The 26,927-nt window shown below is 42.0% G+C and overlaps 1 protein-coding gene across 3 annotated transcripts in view; it reads right to left on the reverse strand.

Annotated features, from left to right (window-relative positions):
• LOC100670142 (cytochrome P450 2J2-like) overlaps positions 1 to 26,927 on the reverse strand; it is a 68,846-nt gene that overhangs the window by 16,686 nt on the left and 25,233 nt on the right. Inside the window, exons 8-9 of one of the 3 annotated variants that reach the window (XM_003411051.4) lie at positions 22,249 to 22,387; positions 8,952 to 13,627 (exon numbers count right to left, since the gene is read on the reverse strand). In XM_003411051.4, the coding sequence (XP_003411099.1) occupies positions 13,449 to 13,627; positions 22,249 to 22,387 (318 nt within the window). In that variant the 3' untranslated portion in view covers positions 8,952 to 13,448. Of the gene's footprint in view, positions 1 to 8,942; positions 13,628 to 22,248; positions 22,388 to 26,927 lie in introns of those variants that run through there. The other 2 variants (XM_064282048.1, XM_010591226.3) reach the window with 2 other exon arrangements.

Raw genomic sequence — 26,927 nt, forward strand, 5'->3', positions numbered from 1 at the left:
AATTGGATCTCTTCAAATTGATCGTACTTTGAGTTTGTTGAGCTTCTCATATTTGTAGATTAATTTTTTTTAATCAAATGTGGGAAGTTTTTGGCCATTTTTCTTCAAATATTCTCCTTTCTCTCTATCCTCTCCTCTGGCACTCCCATTATGCATCTATTGTTATGTCTAAGGGTGTTGCACAGGTCTCTGAGGCTCTGTACTTTTCCTTTCCTGTTTTCCCTCAGGCTAGATCATCTCAGTTGACTTAACTTCAAGTTCACTGATTCCTTCTTCTGCCAGCTCAAATCTGGTGCTGAGGCACTCAAGTGAATTTTTTATTTCAGTTATTGTACTTTTCAACTCCAGAATATCTAATCGATGATTTTTTATAATTTTATATTTGATGAGAAATCGTTCTCATACTTACCATTACATTAAGTCTTTAGACTTTTTTTTATTGTTATTTCTTGAAATGTGTTTATGAATGTTGATTAAAAGTTCTTATCCAGTGTGGCCATCAACTGGGTCCTCTCATGACAGTTTCTGTTGACTGCTTTTTTCCCCTGTATAGGCCATACTGTCCTGTTTCTTTGCATGATCCGTAATTTTTTCTTGAAAAATGGATACTTTAAATAATATAATATGGCAACTCTGAAAATCAAATCCCCCCCCCCACCATCAACAACCATGGTTTGTTATTGTTACTGATTGTTGTGCTTATTCTCTTTTAGTGAATTTCTTTCACTAATTCTGTAAAATCAGTATTTTGTATCATGTGCAGCCATTCAGTTATCCATTGGCATAGTGTCCAACTAATGACTGGACAAAGGTTTTCTTAAATGCTTTGAACCAATAAGTCTCCTAACCGTTGCCAAAGGGCTCTGTGTATGTCTTGGGGCACACCTTTAACACTTCAGCAGGTAGTTTACAACTCTAACTTACCAATCACTTCCTGTTTGCACAGAGCCTCAAGGTCAATCAGAGGTGAGAGATTAGAGGCTTCTCAGATTTTTCCTGGGCATAAGCACAGCCCTCTCATGGGTGTGGACTTCTAGATACCCAGGATTTCAAAGCTCTAGTCCTTCCTCAGTTTTTCCTTTTCATATTCTTGTTAGTACTGATACTGCCACCTCTGACCACTACAGTTGAAATCCACCAGCTGCTCCTTAGAAACTGTATGGCACAGTTCTACTTTGTTCTACTGGGTCACTGTGAGTCAGAATCGATGGCAATGGGTTTGGTTATTGGTAAACCTATGCTACCCATTTCAGTGCTGCTTGCCTATTGGTTTTCACAGCTACCAGTAGTTGTGAGGATATTGCTTTTCAAGGATATTGAAGACTTGGGGATAAAAGGACAGGAATAGGGCAAGTTAAAATGCCACAAAGTTCTTTCGTTCTTTTTGAAATTCAGCTGCTGATTTTTTTGATGTTGCTATTTATTTATTTGTATTTTTTTTGTTAAATAAATGCTCAGATTGTTGCCATCCTTTCATTAATTTCTAGAATTCTGGAAAAGTTGATCTTGACAAATTTTTTCAGTGTTTTTAATACTTTTACGGAGGAGATATTTGGAGATCTGCCATTTCTGAAGTGCTTCTCTCCACAAATGAGATTTTTGAAAGTAGCAGTAACCCTAGTAATCAATGTACAAAGTCCCTATTTTCCAGGGTTTGAAATTAAGGCATATAGTGGTAAAAGGGCTTGCTCCATAGCAACAGAAAGTCTGTGGCACCCTGCAGAATGAATATTTCTGCTCTGCCTGAATCACTTGGCTGCTTTTTCAGTAAATGTTTGCTGAACATCTCCAGTGCCTCAAATATTGTTAGGACTAACCCTATGTTAGCAAGGCACAGTCATCTCTGAAAAGTTCAGTATAATTGGAAGATTACATGGAAGTAGGCCATTAAAACTTTTGAGTAACATTCTCAGGGAATGAAGAAGGGAGGAACTGAGAGAGTCAAGGAAAACATCATAAGGAAGTTATTTAAGCTGGGTCTTACAAGATAAGAGTCTGCCAGATAGACATTTCTGGCAGGGGACATAGCTTATACAAAGACATGATGTGATAAAGGACCTGCCATGTCCAGGAAGCTGATAGGAGTTTAGTAGTTTGGCAAAAGCGCTAAGAGTTGTGATTAAAGAGATTAGCAGGTTTCAGATCACAGAAATTATCATATGCCCAGCTGAGGAGCACAACTACCCCAGCTAGCTGTGCTGGCTCCACATGGTCCATGGTCATTCCTGGGGTTTGACAGTGTGATGGCTCTGCTAAAGAATTTGTGATCATTCTGTAGTCAACAAGGAGAAGAATATATGATTCTGTGAACCCAGTGAGAAAACGATCAAATTGCCTGGAAAAAAAGGTATAGAAATAAGTTCTTCAAAGGCATAACAGCGTTAACTGGCAACTTTGACCAAAATAACTTTAATGATCATAACACCAATTACTACTGCAGTTTATTAGAATTAGTTGTACTTCAGGTAATATGTTAATTTACCTCATGTATATTTATGTATGTTTTTATATATTGATTTTGTATTTATTTGATCCTCACAACAACAACCTATAATGTTGGTGTATTAGACAGCTTAGGCTAAGTTATGCAGCAGTAACAACCCAAAAATCTTAGTGGCTAACAACAAAACAGGCTTATTTCTCACATCATACGTCCATCTTGAGACAGCTATCGCTCTGTTTCATGTGTTTGTCACCCCAGACATGGGCTGACAGGAAGGCCCTTATCTGGTACATTGCTGATCTCATGGCAGAGGGTAGAAGGAAAATGTTGAACCACTAATCAGGCTCTTAAGTGCCCATGGAACTGTAATTCTCATTTCATTAGCCAAAGAAAATCACATGGCCATTGCTGCATCAACAAGGTGGTGATGTATAATCCTCCCAAAGGGAGGAGCACCACAAGGAAAAGTACCCCAGGGAATGATAGCAGATCTTCTGTCCAACCATACAGTCTGTCACAGCAGGTATTTTATTTTTCTGTTTTGTTGATTAGAAAATGGGTTTGGGAAAGTAAAGTAACCTATTCATAAGCAAAACTTAATAAATGGTATAGCCAGGGATTCAATTCAGGCCAGCCTAGTGCCAAAGCCCTGGCTACCAGTTCATCTAACTCCCCACCCTACCCCCTGGATCATTTAATGTAGGTCTGTGTGCATCAGAGCCCTGTGATATCTGTGGACCCTCAATGTGTTTAGGCAAAGAGAAGCCACTGTTCTGACCCTGATTGTTAGAGCTGGCATGATCAACGATTCAGTGCCATCCGCCGCAAATAACCCTTTACAGTCGACCCTTTATTCTTGCTTAGTTTAAATTCTTAGCTGTTTCCAAAGACGATGGGAAAGGTCTTAGCTTTTCAGAGCAGAACAAACAGCTCATGGTGAATGCACAAAAACAAAATGTGGTCCAGAAAGTACAAAACAGCCTTCCAGGGACATCAGCCTATACTTGAGAAACAAACAGGAAAATGGGAGGGGTGGCCCCAACCCAGAAAGTCAGCTGGGAACTGGAAATGAAGCAGCATGCTAAGAACAATCCTTCACTCCTCCACTATGTTTCTAAGGAGCCCTGGTGGCACAGTGGTTAAGAGCTACAACTGCTAACCAAAAGTTCTGCAGTTCAAATCCACCAGATGCTCCTTGGAAACCCTATGAGGCAATTCTACTCTGTTCTGTAGTTTTGCTGTGAGTTGGAATCAACTTGATGGCAGTGGGTTTGGTATGTTCCTAAAGGATTAAAATAGACATCAACATCAGGACCAGGAAATACATTACTGAGGTGAGGTGACTACAGCAGAGGAGTAGTAGCAGAGATCTGATTCCTGGTGACAAGTCCAATCTAGCATCAGCTCACATTGATTCTATTTTATTTTGTTCATTAACTCACTATTTTTTGAGCCCTACAATATTCCCAGCACTGTTCTTGATACTGTGGATGCAGTAGTGAATAAGAGAGATACAGTTCCTGCCTTCAAGGACTGCATTAGTTAACTATTGCTGCGTAACATTGGCCTTAAAACTTAGTAGTTTAAAACAATGATCATTTAACAAATCTACAGGTTAGTGATTTTGGCTGGGCTCAGTGGGGCAGCTCTTCTTGTCTCAACTGGGCTTACTCATGCATCTACATTGAGCTGCTCTATACACGTGGGTCCAGCTATTCTCAAATGGTCTTGTGCACAGCTCTGTGAATGGCTAGCTGATAGGGCAATGTGACAGAGTGACTAAGCCATGGGTTTCTCATCGTCGAGCAGGTTAGCATGTGTGTGTTTACATGGTGGTAGCAAAGCTCCCAAAGAGAAGCAGAAGCATACAAGGTCTCCTGAGATTTAGCAAAGTCACTTCCTCCACATTCAATTTGTCAAAACAGGTCACCAGGCCAAATTAAAGGGAAAGGTAAGTAGATTCCATCTCTTGATGGATATAGAGCTGTAAATTCACATTAGAACAAGTGTGGAACAGGGAGGGTGATAATTGTGTCCATTTTTGGCTGCTATTTCAGATAGTTTTAACAATTTGCTGTCAACTCCAACTGACGACAACCCCATGCATGTCAGAGTAAAGCAGTGCTCCATAGGGTTTTCAATGGCTGGTTTTTTGGAAGTAGATCAGCAGGCTTCTCTTCAGAGGAGCCTCTGGGAGGACTCAAACTTCCAATCTTTTGGTTAGCTGCCAAGCACATTTGTACCACCTAGAGATTCAGTTAGTCTTAAGTTCCATAAAAAATACAACGGGGTGATAAGACTTCTGTTTCATGCTATGAACTAGCACTTTACTAGTCGTTCCACCATAAACAATCAGAATAGTGGGAAAAATAAACATAAGTTGTCAAATATTGGAAAACTCAGTGCAGGATCACAATCCTGTGAGTACCAAGAGAGAGGAGCAAATGAGGTGAGCTTTGCAATATCTCTGGCTTTCTGCCTGGAGGCATTTGCTGGACTCCGTAATAAGAAGGAGGTACCAAGCACAACATGGTAGCTTGGTGTGTTGGGAAAATAGAGACTTGAGTTTATGGATATTAACGTGGGTTGAATTTTCAGTGCAGAGAAACAGAAAAGAGAAAGCTATATCCAGAAACAGCTCCATAAATCTTCAGAGAGATCAGCTAAATACTAAACCGTTCGTGTGTAGCATGTGATAATATGAGGCTAAGAAAAGAACTACCAGGGCTAAAGCAACTGTCAGAATTAACACCTACCATAGCTTGCATAGATTTGGAAATATTTGAGTTCTGAACAACCAGAGTGGAGAGACCATGCCAAACACTTCAGGCGACCAGTAGAGATGCCAGAAATGTGACTCTTGAAAGACCTAATATGGAATATCTGTAGATTTACCTTATCAAAGCTTTAAAACAAGCCTTAAAAGAATCGAACTGTTCTATAGATAAATCAGCTGCCTGTCAACATAAAATTCAACCCACTTTACACCATATTCAAAACCATAACTTGAAATGGACCAATGACCTAAATATAATAGCTAAAACTATACAACACTTAGAAGAAAACATAGGGGTAGATTTTCAGGACCTTGTATTTGACAGTGAAGTTTTAGATACAAACAAAACAGATAAATTGGACTTCATTAAAAAAAAAATTTATTCACCAAAAGATATCATCAAAAAAGTGAAAAGATAACATACAGGGTGGTAGACAGTATTTGGAAATAATATATCTGATAAGGGTTTAATATCTAAATATATTAAGAACTCCAACAACTCAACAACAAAATGACAACCCCATGAAAAAATGGGCAAAGAATTTGGATATTTCTCCAAAGAAGTTGTACAAATGGCCAATGAACATATGAAGAGATGCTCAACATAATTAGTCCTTAGGGAAACGCAAATCAAAACTACAATAAGATAGCACTTCACACCCACAAGGATGGTTATTATCAAAAAAAGGAAAAATAACAAGTGTTGGTGAAGATGGGGAGACTCTGGAACCCTTGTTCATTGCTGGTGGGAATGTAAAATGATACACAGCTGCTATGAAAAAGTTTGGCAGTTCCTCAAAAAGTTAAACATAGAATTATCATGTGACCCAGCAATTCCACTCCTGGGTATAAACCTAAAAGACTTAAAAGCAGGGACTCTAACAGATACTTGTACACCGGTGTCCGCTGTAGCATTATTTGCAATAGCCAAAAGGTGGAACAAGTATCTATCAACAGATGAATGGATAAACAAAATGTGGTATACATGTACAATGGTATATTATTCTGCCATAAAAAGGAATGAAGTTCTAACACAATTATGCTAAATGAAATGAGCCAGACACAAGAGGGCAAAATGTTACATGATTCCACTTATATAAAATATCTAAAATAGGCAAATGCATAAAGCAGAAAGTAGGTTGGTGATTACCATAGGCTGGGGGCAGGGAAAATGCAGTTAATGCTTAATGGGTACAAAATTTTCATTTACAGTGATGAAAGAGTTTTGGAAACAAGTAGTGGTGATGGCTGCACATTGTGAGTGTGAAAATATTTTTATGTTGTGTGTATTTTATTGACAGAAAACAGTCTTGAAGACAGCAGTGCAGACATTCAACAATGTAAAATTTACATAGTCAATCCATAATTATTAGACATGTAAAGAAGTAAGACAATGTGACCCATCATCAGGAGAAAAATCAGGTGATACAAAAAGATGCAGAAATGACAGAAATGATGAATTATCAGATAAGACCTTTAAAATGGATATGATAAACATATCTAAGAATTTAAAGGAAAACATGAAAATAAGAGAAATATCAACTTTAAAAAAGAACCAACCGGTACATCTAGAGTGGACAAATCATGTAATATTAATTTTTAAAAAAAGGATGGGCTTAATGGCAGATTAGATACTACAGAAGAAGAAAAAGTGAACCTGAAGACAAATTATTAGAAACTATACAAAAAAAAAAAAAAATTTTTTTTTTTTTTTTTATTATACAAACAGAAGAGAGGAAAAAGGCTAAAAAAAAATTAGCAGAACCTCAACAACCAGTTGGTCAATATCAAGTGGCCGAACATATTGATTGAAATCCCAGAAATATGGAGGTTTGGGGCGGGAGGTGGCTCACTAAAAATATTTGAAAAAATAATGGCCAAAGTTTTTCCAAATTAAGCCCACAGATCCAATAAACATGAAGCTATACCCAGGGACATTATAAGCAAATTTCTGAAAATAAAAAATCTTAAACCAGAGGAAAAAAAAGACTTATAATGAATAGGGTAATAAAAACATGAATTATTGTGGACTTTTAATCAGAAACAATTTAACCAGAAAAAGATGGAATAGCATCATGAAAGTGCTAAAATAAATAAATAAATAAATAAATAAAAACCTATTAATCTAGACTTCTGCATCTGGTGAAATTATTCGTCAAAAATAAAGGCAAAATAAAGACATTCTGAGACTCTTTCCACCCCCGCCCCCAAAAGACAACATGGAAAGAATTCAGAGCATAACGTACTGCACTGATTCTCGACAGTGATGAAGTGGGGTGTGGGGTCAACCTGGGGGACTTTATCAACACATAGCCCTCCTCTGAAGATTGTTAATGCAGTGATGAAAGTGATGAAAAATGTTATGACACTGTATATGCTTGAGCAAATTTACTTGGGATTTTCGTGTCCATTCCCTAGTGGGGACCACTGTTGTACATGTGTTTATTTATGTGTTTACAATTCCCCGCTTCCATCATCACTAGACCATAAGCTCTAGGAAGGGATGGCCTCATACCTCTCCTTATTAATTATTGAATATCTGGCATATGGTATGCACTCAGTACATATTTGTTGAATTGGGTTGAAAATACTATTTACATGAGGTTTGGTTCCAAAGCACACCATCTAGTCTTTCCAAGTAGGAGAAAATATTCCTAAGGCTTTTTTTGTTTCTTTCTTTCTTTGTTTTTTTCACATTTTGGAAGACACCACAGGACTATGTCAGGTATTGCAGCAGACAAGGCGATTTTACCAAATAAGAAAATATTAACATATTAGCCATACAGAGTGATGCTGTCATACATCCAGAGCTAATCAGAATAAAACAGAGGAGTATCCTCTTTACAAATATGTTTTGAACTCTTCTTTCAGAGACTTAATGGCAGAAAAACAAGCTCATGTGATAGAGTTAAAATCAAAACAAGGCAAAGAATCCTTCATGAAGTATGTCACAGGTCAGTCAAACTTTAGCCCAGTGTCTGCTACGTGTACAGTCCTGTCCGATCTCACTCTTCACAGTGGCACAAAGCAGGGTCCTGAAGTGTCCTATGGTCATTAACTATTCCTTCTTTCATGACATAAAAATAACATTTATTAGGGTCTTATTGTGTGCTGCGTATTTGTAATGGGATGTGAAAATCGGTTTCTTCCTTTCAGTTTCAGCTGGAGTCCCAATTTCTCCAAGTCAAATAATACATGTCATATGCTAGTTGACCCCATAGTTTGAAAGTAAGATACTTGATATCCTATGTAAGACTTTTCATAGGGGCATCTAAAAGCTATTTTGGGGACCTTTTATAACCTATTGAGCCCTGATGATACAGTGGTTAAATGCTCAGCTGCTAACTGAAAGATCAGTGATTCGAACCCACTAGCCACTCCAAAGGAGAAAAACGTGGCAGTCTGCTTCCATAAAGATTTACAGCCACGGAAACCCTATGGGGCAGTTCTGCTCTGTCTTCTAGGGTCACTATGAATTGGAATCGACTCCATGGCAATGGATTTGGTACGGGTTATATAACCCATTACTTCTCTAGAGAGTATAATATGTGAGAATTAAGGGAAAAGGGAGAGAAGGGACTTCTGTGGTGAGTTGTTAAAGTGTTGCGTACGGGAGATTGTGGGGAGGAGGGCCCTCCTTTCGTCCCACCCACCCACCCAGCCCCATGAACATGAGCAAGGGGAAGACCATGGTTTCCTCTCACCAGGTGAGAGGCTGCAAGCCAAGAGGGGTTTCCCTGTGCCTTGAAGAGTTTCTGGGGTGCGAAGAATGAGTGTCACACTGAGGCTTGGAGCTCCCTTAGCCCAGAGGCTGTGTAGGGACAACTGTGGAAGCCTAGAAGAGATGGCTTTCTGGAGAAGGAACTGAGCTGCCATGCATGATGTGGGACTCCATGTGGGACCATGGAAGCCGCCAGCTTGGGATGATATCAAATTCCAACAAGAGGACTGCCCGGAGGGATAATGTGGCCTAAAGAGGATCTGAGCTGGCAGCTAAAGGGCAAGCTCTGTACCTGTCATGGGTGCTGCAGACATAGGGCCCTGGTGACAGAGGCCTTAGGAGAGCAAGGATCAGGCCTGGGACTGGACCCCATAGATGGCAGACTTTCTGCCCTCCTTCCTTGCAAGCCAAGAGGAACCTTGTGTGTGTGTGTGGAAGGAGATGACAGGGGGACACATGGTATGGAAAGAAGAGGTGGCTGTGCCTCTGCCTGACCCACCCTGCCAAGCAAGCTTCCAATTTTAAAGCTGAACTGAGCAGGAAGAGCTAAATCACGAGTATGGAGTTAGGTAGATGGTATACATATTGAGCTGCAAACTGTACTTACCAAAATGACTCTTCTTGGGACTGAATGTAGTAAGAGGAATGTTTGTTATCTAAAGGTGGCCAGAAGAGTGATGGGCCCTGCTCAAAATTTAATTCAGGGGTGAAGGAAGGAAAGGAGAGAGGAAGAGAGGATGGAAGGAGGGGAGGGAGGAAAAAGGCAGGCAGGCAGGTAGGCCACAGAGTACGTTTGGAGGAGGAGGGATAAACCTACTTCCAGCTTGCATCTTTTTGAGTCCCATGCCATCAATCCAACTGTTAGACACAGGGTAGTAGTTCGTGTTTCGGGTTTATCCTCACCACCACACAGGAAGATTTCTACTCTGATGCTCATGCTTTAGAAAAGGAAAACAGGGGCTTGCAGATTTAAACGACTTCCTTGAGATCACAGAAAGAGGTTGAGGGGAGACAAACCTGGGATGTCCCTGGACAATTCACCCCACCCCACTCCACTTTGGAAACTTAACAAAAAGCTGGCTCAGCAGGTTTGAGTCCACTCGAAGGAAGAACAACTTGACAGCAGAGGCAGAGCTCGGTGTTTCTCACTCCTTATCCAGGGAGCAGTTCTCCTTACTTAGTCTTCTTGCCAGCCCTTGCTTCCCTGCCTTGTAAATCTTATGTACCACAGAAGCATGTGTCCAGAGGAGCTCAGGGCATTGTGTGCTCCCTGCTACTTTTCTTGTAAAGCCCCTGACCTCCGACCTTATTCTACACGTACACTTGGCTGTGCGTGCACCTGTGTCTGCAGGACGGTGGGGGAGAGAAGATTCACACCTTGGCATGGGTTTTCAGAAAATCTCTGCTCCTCTAGGGTGCCACAGATGTCATGTTTGTACACTGTGCGATGGAAGATAAAAAAGAAGGAGTAAGGGACCTGGGGCTTCCAAAATAGATGGAGGAATAAGAGAGAGACAAAAGTGTGTGTAACAAAACCTTCGTATAATGCTTGGCCAGGAAAACAGCTCGTATTTTAAGAGCCTCTTCAACGTGCTTTGACAAAAGAGGCATCTTATGCAACCAGAAAATGCAGTTACAATCATCTGTTCCCCAGGATTCTGGTTAATTGTGGTCACACCCTACGTGACCCTGGCTCCAGTTCCACCATTAGATGAGGCCCAGTGGTTTTACATTTATCCTACAGGTAGTGGACAAGTTCCTGCCTGTCTAGAATCACAGAAAGTTTATAGCAGGAATGGAACTCAGAGATGACTTCAATAAAGTCCTTCATTTTACAGATAAACTGAAACACAAATTATTTTCATCAATGTCACAGTGAGTCAGAGGTGGCAACTTTTTCTTCTACTTGGGTGATCTGATTGGGAATAAAAAAGAAATGGAAGACCAGGTCCCAGGTGTTGGGGAAGTTTGAGGCCTAATTTGATCGGTTTTATTCTAGGATCTCCTTTGGGCTGTTGTCTAGAAGTGCAACTTTCCAGCGGCTGACAAACTAAGTACACATGGTTACATCTCTCACCTCCCATTCTTTCTTCTGCCAGGCGAGAAGGACCAAAGCCTTTCCCACACAACAGTCTTTAGGAGACTGCTGTGGATGGACTTGTGTCCCCCAACAGATATGTTTAGGTCCTAACCACTGCATTTGTGCTGTGAATGTGACCTTGTTTGGGGAAATAGTGTTTTTCTTTGCAAATGTCATTAGTTATATTAACGAAGTCATACAGGAGTAGGGTGAGTCCTAGTCCTAATCCCTTCTGAGTGACATTTTGTAAGAGAAGGACAGACAGTGAAACAGAGTCTCACACACAGGCGAAAGGCAGATGACATGTGAAGATACACCTACATGCAAAGTATACCAAGGATTGCCTGCAGCCAGCAGATGCTAGGGGAGTGCCAGGGGACTGTTCCTGTCACAAAGTCCCCACAAGGAATCAACACATTTGAGACCCTGATTTGGACTTCTAGCTTCCAGAATTGTGAGACAATAAATTTCTGTTCTTTAAACACGCACTCATTCCTTTCCTCTGTTTCCATTTCTCATTGTGTCAGTTGAAGTGGCTTTTCTCTGAATCCCAACAAACAGGAGGTCCCATAGCCCTGTGTTTTTTGTTTTTTTTCATTCTGAGCTAATTAAATCACTCAGATCTAATTACCATGGGAAAAAAGCATATTCTCATATGTCATCTGAGTTTGTATGGTTTAGTCCAGTTTACCAGGTTTTTCTGTTCATTTGTGTTTGTTTTTGCATTGGGGTTAAGGTCAAAAGTCCACGGATTATCAGGGTTCTCTGGCCTTCTATTTTATGGCCATTGTCTCACTTCAGTGACCACACACAGAGGGGTTGAATGGGATTCTGGCACTTCTGGTTCTCTGCTAGGATATACTTAACTAGGGCAAAAAACCAAACCCGTGGCCATTGAGTCAATTCTGATCCATAGCAACTACGGGACACAGTAGAGCTCCCAGTAGGGTTTCCAGGGCTATAAATCTTTACAGAAGCAGGCTAACACATTTTTCTCCCAGGGAGGGGCTGGTGGATTCTAACTGCCTGCCTTTTGGTTAGCATCCATATGCTTTGACTACTGCGGTACCAGGGCTCCTTTAGGTAAGTTTAGGCTGGTAACACTTGCCATCCCAAGCTTACCATCTAGTTTCAAGAAAAGATGCACATCCATTCCATAGTTAAATCACAACATGAAATGGCATGAGAACAAATACCTGATGGAAGGCTTAAGGGAACAAGGTTGAGTGATTTCAGCTACCCTGAAAGACAGAAGGATCCCTGGTGGTGCAGTGGTTAAGCTTGTGGCTGATAACTCAAAGGTCAGCATTTTGAACTCACCAGTTCCACAGGGAAGAGATGTTGCAGTCTGCTTCTGTAAAGATTACCGTACTATATCCATTGCCATTGAGTCAATTCTGACTCATAACAACCCAAAAAGACAGAGTAGAACTGCTCCACAGGATTTCCAAGGCTGTAATCTTTACAGAAGCAGATTGCCAGGTCTTTCTCCTGCAGCTGGTTGGTGGATTTGGACCTTTCGGTTAGCAGCCGTGTGCTTTGACCATCCCGCCACTAGGGCTCCTTGGAAACCCTATACTTCTGCTCTGTCCTTTGGGTCACTGTAAGTTGGAATCAACTCTAGACAATGGGTTAAAGACGGGAACTATGTGCACCATTGTTCCCCAAACCTGTTCCCCAGGTTGGGTTAACTGTAGTCATACCCTACTTTGCTTGAGTTCAAGGCCAAGGTAGCATTTCCTTATGCAGTAACAACTGCATCAACAACATGTGCTTTCCCTGACTATAAATCAGGAATGACAACTATCAGCTTTGCTGACTTCCCCAAAGGTCATTCTGAGACACATGAGATAAAGCACAAACCAGTAAAAACCAAAACCGGTTCCCAAGTCGATTCCAACTCATGGCGACTCCATGTCTGTGAGAGTTAAAGTGTATTCCACAGAAGGCTGCCGAACATAGTGCCTTTATTGCTAGCCTCTTTGGTTGTCCCAGGGTCCAACTTCTAACTCTTCTCAACAAACTGAGCTTTATCAACAAGCCAGAAGCTAACATATGTCTAAGGAAGAGGGAAGCAGACCACAGCTATAACTTTTCTGACATACTTTTGTGGTTTACAAACCACTTTATTTACATCCATTACTTCCTTTCATGCTTAGAGCAACTCTTTTTAGGGGAGGAGTCATTATCCCCCTTTCATTTTCTGGGTGAAAAGGCAAATCCTTCAGAATGTAGACGATCTGCCTGAGGCGACATCAGAGGGGACGGCAGAGCGGGATCTGGACTCAGTTTCCTCTGAGTCCAATTCCCGCAATCTTTCCTCAGAGCCACTTCTGCTCTGTTCTCTCACTTCTGAGCAGGCACTAGGGTCTTCAGAACACATTCCATGTTTCTTCTGGCTTTTTCTCCTGCTCCTTTCCCAGCAGCATCACGCTCGGGGAACAGCACAGAGGCGGTGGCTGACAGGGGAAATGGTGAGGCCCATTCTGAACTTCAGGCTCAACTTTTCGTTGGCTGGGGGCCTGAAGGTAAATTTTTGTACAAGGGAAGTGATGAAAATAAACAGCTCAGACCTGGCCAACTGTTCTCCAAGGCAAACCCGCTTTCCTGAAAGGCAAAGACATAAAGTTGAATTCTCTTCCCTGGTGAAGGAGATGCCAGGCAGGGACTGAAATCTTCTCCCCCATCCTACCAAACCTGAGCAGAGGGAGGACCTGCTAGTCCCCAGGGCTTTATTTACAGTGGCTCATTTAAGTCTGACAACCACCTGGGTAAACTGAGGCACAGAAATTCAGTCCAGATCATAAACTCGAATGCCCTCAAGGGTCAGGTAAGGGAAGCACAGGAGTGAAGGTGCAGGGTGTAGAACAAGGAGGCCTGGGTTGATCTAGAAAGTGGATATCTAGCCTAAAGGCGTTCAAAAATTAACAACACTAACAAAAGCAGACAACGAAACAATAAAAAACTCTGCGTTAAAATTTTCAGTCCCTGAAGGAAACTGTCAAAGATTCAAACAAGTGACCGTCAGAGCAGTAGTCCTAAAGTGTGACGCATCTCTACTGGGTAGGATAGTGTCCCCCATATTTTTGCCCTCCCTAGAAACTCAGAATGTGAGCTCTTTTTTTAATATGGTCATTGCAGACGTAATTAGTTAAGATGAGGTCATACTGGAGTAAAGCGGGCACTCAATCCGACATGACTGGTATCCTTATAAGATACACACGCACAAGGAAAAATGCCATGTGATGATGGAGACAGACACTTAAGTGCCAAGGATAGCAGAAAATTACCACAAGCTGGGAGAGAAGCATGGACCAGACTCTCCCTCAGAGCCCTCCAGAAGGAAATAACCTTGCCTACACCTTGATTTCGGACTTCTATCTTCCAGAAATGTGAGAGAATAAATTTTTGTTGTTTTATGATACTTTGTCAAATCAGTCCTAGAAAATGAATACAGCATCTTTCCCCTAGATCACAGTTTCCTGCTTAATTACTGGGGACCTCATTGACATGGATGGTCCTCTCCACTGGAACAGCCTCCCTGACTCTCACAGCAGTTCTCCTTACACACAGAGGTTCTTCCCAAATAAGGGCCTTTGCTTCTAATGTGGATCCCAAGGCTGATCCTTCTCTCCACTGTTCACACCTGGCACCACCCTGGCCACCTCCCACTTCCTAATACAAGAGTAGAAAACTGGAAGCAGAAGGATGACGATCCAATTCAGCTCCTCCCACTTCCCAGTCATATGATTTGGGGTACATTAAGTAATTTCTTGGAAACCCTGGTGGCATAGTGGTTAAGTGCTACAGCTGCTAACCAAGAGGTCGGCAGTTCGGATCCACCAGGCACTCCTTGGAAACTCTATGGGGCAGTTCTACTCTGTTCTATAGGGTCGCTGTGAGTCAGAATCAACTCAAAGGCAGTGGGTTTGGTTTTTTTTGGGGGGGGGGTAAGTAATCTCTCTAGGCATTTAGGGAAAATGTGTGTGTCTGTGTGTGCACTTACAATAAGAACTTTATTTTACATACTGTGTAGACTGCAAACTGAATCCAAATAGACCAGATCACTCATTAATTTATACAGCAAAATAAATATTTTAAAATATCACTTTGATAATAATAAACATTCTAACTGTAAAATAGCTTATCATTATATTGATTTGGAAAATTAGTATGACTGATTTGTTTTTCATAGTCCCATCAGAAGTACATTTAATTTTCAAAACAGAGAAGAATGCGATTTAAAAGTCTGCTTTTAAGTAAAACTTTTTGGGTGGTAGCAGCACCTAAATGGCTTCCTGTACATTACAATTCTTTACTTTCCATAATGTGCCTTTTATTTTGAAATAATTTCAAATGTACAGAAAACTTGCAAGAACAACACAAAGAACTTGTTTCTCCTGAATTATCTGAAAGTAAGCTGACACCTTTGAATTGTGGTGTTGGCGAAGAATATTGAATATACCATGGACTGCCAAAAGAATGAACAAATCTGTTTTGGAAGAAGTGCGGCCAGAGTGCTCCTTAGGGGCAAGGATGGCGAGACTGTGTCTTACAAACTTTGGACATGTTGTCAGGAGGGATCAGTCCCTGGGGAAGGACATCATGCTTGGCAGAGTACAGGGTCAGCGGAAAAGAGGAAGGCCCTCAACGAGGTGGATTGACCCAGTGGCTGCAACAATGAGCTCAAGCATAACAACAATTGTAAGGATGGTGCAGGACCGGGCAGTGTTTTGTTCTGTTGTGCATAGGGTCGCTATGAGTCGGAACTGACTCGATAGCACCCAACAACAACAAGTTGACTACATATCTGTGAAATCTTTAGTATGCATTTCCTACAAACAAGGGATTCTCTAACATAACCACAATATTATGCCATCAAAGTGAGAAAATTAATATTGATGCATTACCACCACCTTATCCTCAGATCCCATTCAAGATTTGCCATCTGTCCTAAAAACAATCCTTTATTATAGAAGGATCCAGTTTAGAATCACATGTTGCATTTACCTGTTATGTCTTCTTAATTCTCCTTCAGTATAGAATAATTCTTCAGTCCCCTTAACTTTCATGACATTTACACTTTTGAAGATTGTTGTTGAGTGCTGTCTAGTTAATTCCGACTCATAGTGACCTCATGTGACAGAGTAGAACTGCCTCGTGGGGTTTTCTTAGCTGTAATCTTTATGGGAGCAGATTGCCATGTCTTTTTCCTGTGGAGTGGCTGGGTAAATTTGAACTGCCACCCCTTCTGTTAGCAGCCGAGCACTTGGCCGTTGCGCCACCAGAGCTCCTTTTTACAGACATGTTGTAAAAACATCTCTCACATTTTCTCATGATTAGATTCAGGTTGTTGGTTATGCATTTTTGGTAGGAATATGACCAAGTGATGTTCTGTTCTTATCGTTGCATCTTATCAGGTGGTAATGATTTAGATTTGTTCCATTTTCGGTGATGTCAACTTTGATCACAGGTTCTCCCTTATAAAATTCTTCTTTTTCCTTTTGTAATTAATACCTATTTTGAGACTGTGTAAATAAAACATTACTCATTGACCTTTCAGCCACTAGTTTTAGCATCCATTTGTTTTTCCTGACTGAATTACTTATTACTCTGATGGTTGCCAGATGGTGATTTTCTAATTGCATCATCCCTTCCACATTTATTAGTTGGCATGCTAATATAAGGAAATGCTTGATCTCATCGTTTTTATTTCAGCAGGGATTCACAGATTCCTATTTTTAGTCAAAGGGTTATAATCTGTTATTATCACTTTGTTTTTATCCTCATTCCTCATATCCTTTATTCCAGGTTCGTCACCCCATGCCAATTCAAGCCAGTTGTTTCCTTACTTTCTGCCACAACAAAATGTTCTAGGCTCAATCTTACATTTTCCTTTCCTCGTCCCTGGAATCAGTCATTTTTCCAAAAGCTCTGGTTCCTTCTAGTGGATAATGAGAACTAGAAACTAAGATCTGGACATTAGGCGTGCTCACTGATATCAGGGTCTTATTGTGCCCAGGTTGTCTCAGTGGACACAAACGGGGAATATATATACATACACATATAATGTGAACACACATACAAATATTTGTATGAACACCCGCATCTATATCCATCCATCATCATCATCATCCATCTGTATAAAATCCAAGTCCTATCAGTAACTTCTGATTCCAATCCAACACAACAGAGTTCATTCTATTTTCTGCCCTTCCATATCTGTATCTCCCTCCCATTATTCTCAACATATTTACGTATTGGGTCAATCTCCACTGTATATATCTAGTCTCCCATCACTGCCATGGTCACCCTGTGCAGATCCCTCCTCATCTCACTCGGGCTCTGACACCTGCTCTGAACTCCTGCTGCCTCTTCCCTGTGTGAATTCCCTCCTCACCCCGCCTGTGGTATGACAGTCCCTGCCAGCACTACCACCACCTCTCTTATATGTTTTTAATAGCTTATTTCCTCTCTTGGTAATACATAAAAAAAAACTACTGTTAAAGAAGAAAATGAAACGTATAAGACGTTTGTAATCCCATAATTCAGACAAAATTTTTGTTAATATTTTGACATATTTCCTCATATTCCCTGGAGGGTTTCAACTGCACCAAACTGGTTTTGCTTACAAAACTAGTTTTATGCTCTGTAGTTAATTCTATGAGGAGCCCCGGTGGCGCAGTGGTTAAGCACTTGGCTGCTAACCGAAAGGTTGGCTGTTTGAACCAACCAGAGGCTCCACGAGAGAAAGACGTGGCAGTCTGCTCCCGTAAAGATTACAGCCTTGGAAACCCTTTGGGACAGTTCTACTCTTCCTATAGGGTCGCTATGGGTCAAAATCAACTCAACAGCAATGGGTTTGGTTTGGGTTTAGTTAGTTCTATACACTGCTTTTGCTACTCTGTATTTTCCTGTGTAATTATTCTTGGAACAACTTTACTGTATGTCTCCATTTTGTTCTCGGCTATAAAGCCCTGTTGAGGAAATAAAATTAAAGAATATATGCAAAAGTATTCGTAAATGTGCTCACAATTATGTCATTAACATATTCTTTTGTTTTTGTTTCTCCCAAGTGTGTACCTAATTCATCTCTGTTCCCCTCACCTTTATCTCTTTACCCATCACAAATAGAATGATTAGCAAATTTGTTAAAATGGTGCTGAATCAATGTATTGTAAATGTTGAGATGTGTCTAGAAGAATCCACATGTTGTGACAAAACTGAGCCTAGAGAGTCAGGAACTAGGGTTAGAGTACCGGTTCCATCAGTAACCAGCTGTGTAGACGTCAGTAACCGTGCATTCCCATGGTGCTACACTTTAGCACTTGTCAAACGAGTGAAATAATCTCCCTCCTAACTATTTTACGTAGCTCAGCAAGGATCTCAATGAAACAGCAGGTACTTTTTTTTTTTTTTTAAGCATGAACATGAGGATTATTTGATTTCAAAGCTTTGGCTTAGATTCAAGGAACCTTGGACCTTCTCCCTGGTGCTTCCACTAACTGGCTATCACTACCCAACCAGGTCATTTACCTCATTAGTAAAACAGAGCTGACCTAGGTTTTTGGCAAAGATCTTTCCAACCTTATCTCTTTTTATTTGAGAAATGAGAAACCAGATCTTGGCTTTCATGAAGCTGCTGAGGTTTTATTGGATCAAATAGGGAGGGCTTTCATGGGGAAATGAAAATCTGAATTTGTAGTATCAGCTCTGTAATTCGCCCTGATTATGCACGTATGGTAATTCCACACCTGGTCATCTTTTCCAAGAGAAGGGCAGGAACTGTCAATGCCTCATGCCTTCAGGGAGGCTGTCTTTAGAAAAAGCTAGAACAAGGGTGAGTCAAAGCAACCGTCTGCCAATGCTGGAAGTGTGCTGGAAAAAAAATAGCCAGTTGTGTTGACATTTTGTTCACTGACTAGATTTTTCAGGTTTCTATTTCCTGGTTGTCATTCTGCTATACTTTTTATGGCAGTCCTCAGGACAATCATTTGCCTTCTCTGAATTTCATTCATCTCAGTCAGACATTGATGAGACCAATTAATTGAAAAAAAAAAAGACTCCAAGTTTCTCCACCTGTACCCATGTCCTTTGTAGTGTGACTTCATAGCTCTTCCCATCAAAAATTGTACTCATTTTCCCCTCTTTTTATAGATTGAAGTGTGTCCCATTAAAATACGTATTGGAATCATAATCCTCATGCCTGTGGAGATGGTCCCTGGGTGGTAAAACAGTTTGCATTCTGCTACTATCTGAAAGGTTGGCAGTTGGAATCTGCCCAGTGGCACTGCAGAAGAAAGGCCTGGCAATCTACTTCTGTAGGATTACAGCCATTGAAAACCTATGGAGTACAGCTCTACTCTGAAACATGTGGGATAGCCATGAGTTGGAACTGACTGGATGGCAATGGGTTGGGGTTTTTTTTAATACTTTTTTATGGATATAACACCCATTAGGAATACAGTTTTCTTTGTTATGCTAAAAATGATGCTATATTAGTGGAGGATATGTCCTAAACCTAATCACTTCTGAGTTATAAGGAGCAGCATGGACACAGAAACAAGCAAGCATAAACAGGGGGAGACAGATGCTAAAGTAAAGATCACCAAGGAACCAAGGAATGTCAGAGACAAAGTTGAGACAAGGATCTTCCCTCAAAGTTGACAGAGCAAGAACTTCCCCTAAAGCCAGTGCCCTGCATTCAGACTTCTAGCCTCCAGAACTGTGAGGAAATAAATTTCTGTTTTGGTATTTATGTTACAGCAGCACTAGGAAACTAAGGCACCTCGCCTTGAGTTGGGGTTGGCCTTAAGACTTGCATAGACCAGCAGCATGCAGTGCAAGTGATGGTGTGCCAGTTTCAAGCCTAGACCCTAAGAGGCCTTGTGTGGTTCCATTCTCTATCTTGGGATCTTATTGCCCCAGTGTGAACAAGTCTAGGCTAGCTTGCTGGGGGATGACAGAGAGCATGGCAAAGAACCCCCCTGTCCCAGCTGAGGCCATCCTAGATCAGTCTTCAGCCAGCTGACCTCCCAAACATGTAAGACAGCCCAACCAAGATCAGCAGAGCTTCACAGTTGACCTGTAGAGTTGCAAGCAATAATGCATGCTGCTTGTTGTAAGTCGCTGAGTTTTGGGGTGTTTGTTATGAAGCAATGTACTTACTAAAACATATAGTATGAACTTAATGAGCTTAAAGTAGAGGGACCTTTAAGCGGAAAGGTGAATTACATTCTAGCTGTACTGGAGACAGCATTAAATTAGAAGTGTAAGAACTTGAGTCTTAGGTCCTGTTCTGCCAATCCCTTGGGGACATGATCTTGGACAAAAAAAAAAAAACAACTCTCTTATTCTTTATTTCCTTGTATGAAGAAAAGAGCTACCAATCCACTTTCTTTCTAATTATTAATACCTGGGTTCCTGGAAGGATTAAATGAGGTAACTTCCTTGTAAATGAAATCCATAATTTAAGAGGGTAAAATTCTCAACAGCAAAGTTTTAGCAAGGCAGTGTGTGTCGAGCTTTTAATGATCCAGCTAATGAAGATGGGAGAATTTTTTAGCAGAGGAGATATGAAACAACTGCAAGGAAAAGCTTCTGCCACATGAAGGAAAGTTATCGAGCCATTGCTCAGCCTAGACGGATCCTTCTTCCTCTTAAAGCCATGAACATCTATTAAGTCTTCTCTCATCAAAGTTACAGCAAGCATTGGGTGAAGGCATTTTTGTGGGATACACAGAGGGCACATTTCTAGTATTTCAGCACCACATGGATCTGGTACAAGATCCAAGGAACAAGAATAATTATAATAATTGAATTATACGGCTGGAAGTCTGTGCTGTAACACAAAACAGGAAGATGTTGCTGACAGGATGAATGGAAGATATTCATAAGCATCAGCTTTCATTATCAGGAAGTGACTTGTCCAATGTGAACAAAGGTGACAGAGAACCAGATGAAGAAAGACAAAGAGGATGTAATTACAGTTAGCCCAGATACACTTAAGGCAATGCAGCACAGTGGGAACTCTTGAGCTTTGGAGTCCCACCAACTCGGGTTCTAATTCCAGCTCTTACCTTTCTCTTCGAGCTTTAGTCCATCAGCAAAATATTGCAGTTTCAGAAAATCAGAGTCTATTTTATTTTAAGGATCAGCAAACTGTCATGCAGTCTCTAGTATGAATTTTGTGTGGAATCTGGTGATTGTTAGGAGATACGCTATAAAAAGCAGAAGTTTTTGAGTTTGACAAATCTGGTTGGCGACAGGTCCTGGTGCCGCCAACTGTGTTTTATGGCTTTAGTTGCCATACTTAATCCCTGTAAACCTCAGTTTCCTTATCTGTATAGTAGAGATAGCAATTTGAACTTCATATGTTCTATGGCAGCAGGCTTATTTTTTCCTGTATTATTCACTGTTGTAGCCTCAGGGCTGAATGCTTGACACATAATAGATTCTCAGTAAGCACTTATGGAACTAAGGCACTGGGAAATCACTTGAAATAATGCACCTGATATAGCTATCTCAATACCTGGAATATGCTAAGAAATTCTGCTGTTCATTTTACATTGTTATGAGTTAAGCAAAAAATAAAAAACAGACAAACAAAAAACCCTTTCAGAACTGGCCTGGAAATATGACGGTTTGTACCTTTCAGTGTATGTACCATGCACATGTATTCACTTGATTTTAAAAAGGTAATTCAAATTTAAAAGGCAAAAGAACCGCTTCAGGGAGTGTTTACAGAGTAGATCCTGATTTAGTTAAGTCCATGACATTCACAGTCACTGCCTGATACCTCTGATGGTAAGTAGATCCCTGCCTTTACTCCTCCTCATCTCCTCATTATAAACCAGCTCTATGTCTGCATTAGGGGGCAGTCCTTTAAAAGAACTTAGGACATTTTAAAATTCTGTAAAGATGGCACATGTCTAGCTTTCTTTTCGAGCAAGAGGCAGGGTCTAGGTTTGTCTATCCCTAGTACTCTAGGGAGCAGAAAAAAGTGAGGCTGAAATCTCCATCAGAGGCAAGAGAGGGCTCAGCAGGTAAGGGGCAGCTTAAAGCAATGCCCAGCCCTGGAATCTTGGGGCTGCAACCAAGGACAAGATGGAATCACACTGGGCAGGGCCATGTGGAGACATTCCAGCTAAAGCAAAAGACTAGTGGGAGGGGACTGGGGAAGGCTGAAAGAGGGACTTTGGATCTTCACACTATTTATTACAACTCACCTATCGAGAAAGGCAGAAAGGCTTCCCTTTTCTTAAACTGTCCATTCTCCAGAAAATGCTCCGGATTGAATGTTTCAGGGGTGGCCCACTCTGCAGGGTCCCTGTGTAGTGCAGTCAGATTAGTCAGGATCATGGTTCCCTAGAGAAGGCAGCAAAGACTCAGGCAAGGCTTCACTCACACAACACACCTACACAGATGGTGTTAGTCCTCAGGCTCCTACACCTTGACTACACCCTGAACTCCCTATCATCCCAAGCTCACCATCTCCTGAGTCCAACCCCCCAGGACCCTGCTGTTTGCCATGGGATACTTCACAGTGATGGATCGGAACCGCCTACTGGGAATTTTACCAGGGAAGTTTGGCTAATATTGACTGTGGAATGTATCTTTTCTCAAGGGATACATCAGTGTAGGACTTGGGAGGGACGTGTATATAGCAGGAAAAAAATAATGGAGCAGCTGGCCAGACAGCGCTGTACCAAAATCAATCCAGCTGCTCAGTGAGGGGAAAACTGTGGCAGCTCCACGAAGGTAAAGGATGTCTCAGCCATCTCTGTTTCTCCCATTTTCTTCCCTCCAATGTCTAGTACATGGCACCCCCTCTCCCAGTAGGTTTAATACTAGAATCAGGTAGCCCTGTAAAAAGCACCCATCTTCATCCAGTTACACAAGCAAGAAACCAAGAGTTGTCCTTAGTGCATCCTTTCCCCTCACTCTGCCTTCATCTAATCCATGAGCAAGAATCACTCATTTTACTTCCTGAATTTCTCTTCATTCTCTCACCTTGATTCCACGTTCACTGCCCAGGCTACCACTTTGCTTCTTACACTCCTATAATAGCCTCCTAACTGTGTCCTGAGGGCAGTGGTGGTTCGGAGGCAGAGTTCTCACCTTCCATGCAGGAGACCGGGGTTTGATTCCTGGCCAATGCACCTCAAGCACAGCCACCTGTCAGTGGTGATTTACGTGTTGTTATGATGCTAAACAGGTTTTAGCAGAGCTTTCAGACTAAGACAGACTATGAACAAAGGCCTGGTGATCTACTTCCAAAAATCAGCCAATAGAAACCCTATGGATCACAACAGTCCTATCCTATAGCACACAGAGTCTTCATGAGTCGAGTGCCAACTCTAAGGCAGCTAAGAAGTATGTCCCACACCCTGTCTTGCCCCATTTAATCTACTCTGCATCCTGAAAGCAGAGGGAGCACTGAAAATGATTAAACCAAACCACACCCACCCACCCACTGCCACCCAGAACCTGAAACACTTCAGTACCTTCCCATCACTCTTAGGTTAAAGACCCTGTGATGGTTAAGATTGTATGTCAACTTGGCTAGGACATGATTCTCAGTGTTTTGGCAGTCGTATAATGTTGTGATCACTTCCCTGTTGATATGTGATATGTGATCACCTCCGTGATGGAATCTGCTGAGTGGTACCAGCGGGCGTGGGCCTGTGGCAGCTCACCACCTCCTCAGCCTTCGTCTCTCTGTCCCCCCCACCTACTTCCTTCCTGCTCGCCTTGCAAAGGTTGTTGGCTTACTCTGGATCCAGCAGCTGTCTCTTGTCTGACCTCTGGTTCTTGGGACCTGAGCTAGCAGCTTAGCTGTCCAACTTGATATTCACTGATGTTCATGGCCTTCAAGCAAGAGTCCTGCTCCCTGACCTGCCTGTCTTGGGTTCACCAGCCCCTACAGCTAAGGGACTCAGGAAAAACCTTGCAGTCTTCCCTGCCGACCTTGGGGATTCCTCGACCGTCACAGCCTGTGAGCGGGAACCCTGCTATCCGATCTGCTCATCTTGGGTTCACCAGCTTCTGTGGCTCTGTGAATTGGGAAAGGACTCTATCCTGATCCAAGGACTTGGGATATACCAACCCCTAGATTCGCATGAGCTTTTCCTTGATATAAATCTCTCTCTATATATTTATACGCATTACTGTTTTTGCTCCTCTGGAGAACCCTGCCTAAGACAGACCCATCATCTAACCTTGTCTGGGCTACCCTCCTCCTCCTGCCTCGCTCCCACTACAGAGGTCTTCTTTCAGATTCTCAAATATGCCATGTTTCCCCTCATTTCAAGGCTTTTTTCTCCCACTGCCTGGAATGCTCTTTTGCCCCACTTTGTCACCAAGCTACCCTTAATCATTCTTTAATCCTTGGTCCAAACATTGCTTCCTTTTGGAACCCTTTTCTGACCACGCCCACTCACACTACATGCTCCAGCTAATTTGCAGTTTATACCACCCTGTTCTTTATTCAGGGTTTGGAATTATCTAGCCTAACCATTTGTATGATTGTTTTCTTGCTCAGGGGTGTTCCTCCAGACCTAAGCACATTCAGTGATTAGTGAATATTTGTTGAGTTAATAAAGAATAATTACTATTTTGGGCACTCTCTACAACAAACAATAGGTAAAGTGTTCCACATGAATGACCTCAGTTTACCTCTAGATGGATCCTGCCAGAGAGGTTTTATATGCACTTTACAGATAAAGAAATTAAAGCTCCAAGAGGTTAAATAACGTGCCCAGGGCGGTAAAGTAAGAGAAGGCAGAGCTGTGATTTGAACCAAGTCCATCTGATGCCCTGGCTCTCAGTCTCTATATTATACAGTCAGCTAGATCTCCTAGTTCCCAGGCTGGTTCCTGCAGTTGACTTTAAGAATCAGTAGTGGTAGGGGTCTGTTGAGCTGGGTTGGCTTTTTGGAGATCAGTGAGTTTGCTAGAAAAATGCAAACAGCACTTAGAATTTAGACTTCAACCTTCACCACAAGACGACCAATCAATAAGGAACTCAGTGCATGCACAGCTGCTTTTTCTGGTTCTGCAGTGACAGTGTCCAAGGTGTGACCAAGGAACAACCACGAGGTGACAGGGTGTGGCCAAGGGTAAGCAAAGCTCCTCTGTTTGTGCCTCTTGAGATTGTTCCTGGGTACGACATACTCAGAGAAATGTAGACAAACTGGAATGACTCTCCAGAGGCTGACACAGGTGGTGAGGAAACAAGGGAAGAGATGCAAGAATGTACAGTCTCTAGAGAGGATGTTATAGGTTACAGGAGGGCTGTCTGCAGAGATCTTGAGTGGTGGGGAGAGTGGGATCAGAATTCCTTTGTGAAGACTGGGGAATTTCACAGGAATCTACTTCCAAAAATCAGCCAATGAAAACTCTGTGGATCACAACAGTCCAATCTGCAACTAATCATGAGGGTGCAAAAAACTGGGCAAAGTTTTGTTCTCTTGTGCATGCCATCGCCATGAATCTAGGGCTGACTCAAAGGCAACTAACAACAGCAACGATGGAGGAAAATTATAGGGAGACTGTGTTTTTAAAGCCAAGATAAAGCAACTCTTGTGGAGGGAACGTGGTGCAGCACAAAAAACACGACAAGCCTTGGAAGCAGAACAGATCTGGATCCCAACTTTGTCGTTTAGCAGCTAAGACACTTTAGACAGGGTACTTCATTCCTCTGAGCCTCAATCTCCCAATCTAAAAGATGGGTATTCCAAAACCCATTGCCGTCAAGTCCATTCCAACTGATAGCGACTCTATAGGACAGAGCAGAACTGCCCCATAGGGTTTCCAAGCAGTGACTGGTGGATTTGAACTGTCAGCCTTTTGGTCAGCAGGCGAGGTCTTAACCAATGCACAACCAGGGCTCCTCAAAGATGGATATAAAAAAGAGTTATTCTGAGGACTGAGTAAGACATTTTGAAAGAACCTCAAAGCCCACAGCACACAATCAATCACTGCTTGATAAATGCTGGCTCCTTTCTCACTCTAATAACACACACCTGTGTTAGCTTCCCTTTTGTGACAGTAAGTTCCTTATCACTGGGGTTGTCAGTGAAAGCTCAAGAAATGCTTGTGGGGATTCTGTTAGAAACACCAGCATTAATGTAATGTTAACACACACACACAAAAAAAAACCCAAACCTCTTGCCATCAAGGTGACTTCAACTCATAGTGACCCTATAGGACAGAGTAGAACTGCCCCACAGAGTTTCCAAGGAGTGCCTGGTGGATTTGAACTGCCAACTTTTGGTTAGCAGATATAGCCCTGAACCACTACGCCTCCAAGTGTCCCTTCACATCTTTACATTCCATAGCCCCAGGATTACATGTGGCAAGGGCCTACTTTTGAGATGTTCTACCAAGAGAAACAAAAAGTTTATGTGGCAACGTATGGCAGAACTGCTGCGTGATGTATCCCCACGAATATTCACAATGCGCGCTGTTTTTGTTAGCTGCCACTGAGTTGCCCCCAACTCATGGCGACCCACAGACACTGGGATTAGACTGTTGTGATCTGTAGCATTTTTACTGCCTGATTTTCAAAACTAGATTACCAGGCCTTTCTTCCTAGTCCATCTTCCTAGTCTGGAAGCTCTGCTGGAAGCTGTATAGCATCATAGCAACACTTAAACCTCCATTGCCAGGCACAGAGTGGCTGCGATGAGGTGCCCCCAAACCTACTGCCATCGAGTCCATCCTGACTCATAGCAATCCCATAGGGTTTCCAAGGCTGTAAATCTTCATGGAAGCAGACTGCCACATTTTTCTTCAAGGAGCCACTGGTGGTTTCGAACTGCACTGAGGTGCACTAGCTAGAAATTCAACCCGGGTCTCCTGCATGGGAGGTGAGAATTTTACCACTGAACCAACACTGTCCTCCA

The sequence above is a fragment of the Loxodonta africana genome, chromosome 3 (assembly GCF_030014295.1).
Source record: "Loxodonta africana isolate mLoxAfr1 chromosome 3, mLoxAfr1.hap2, whole genome shotgun sequence".
Classification (NCBI taxonomy): Eukaryota; Metazoa; Chordata; class Mammalia; order Proboscidea; family Elephantidae; genus Loxodonta; species Loxodonta africana.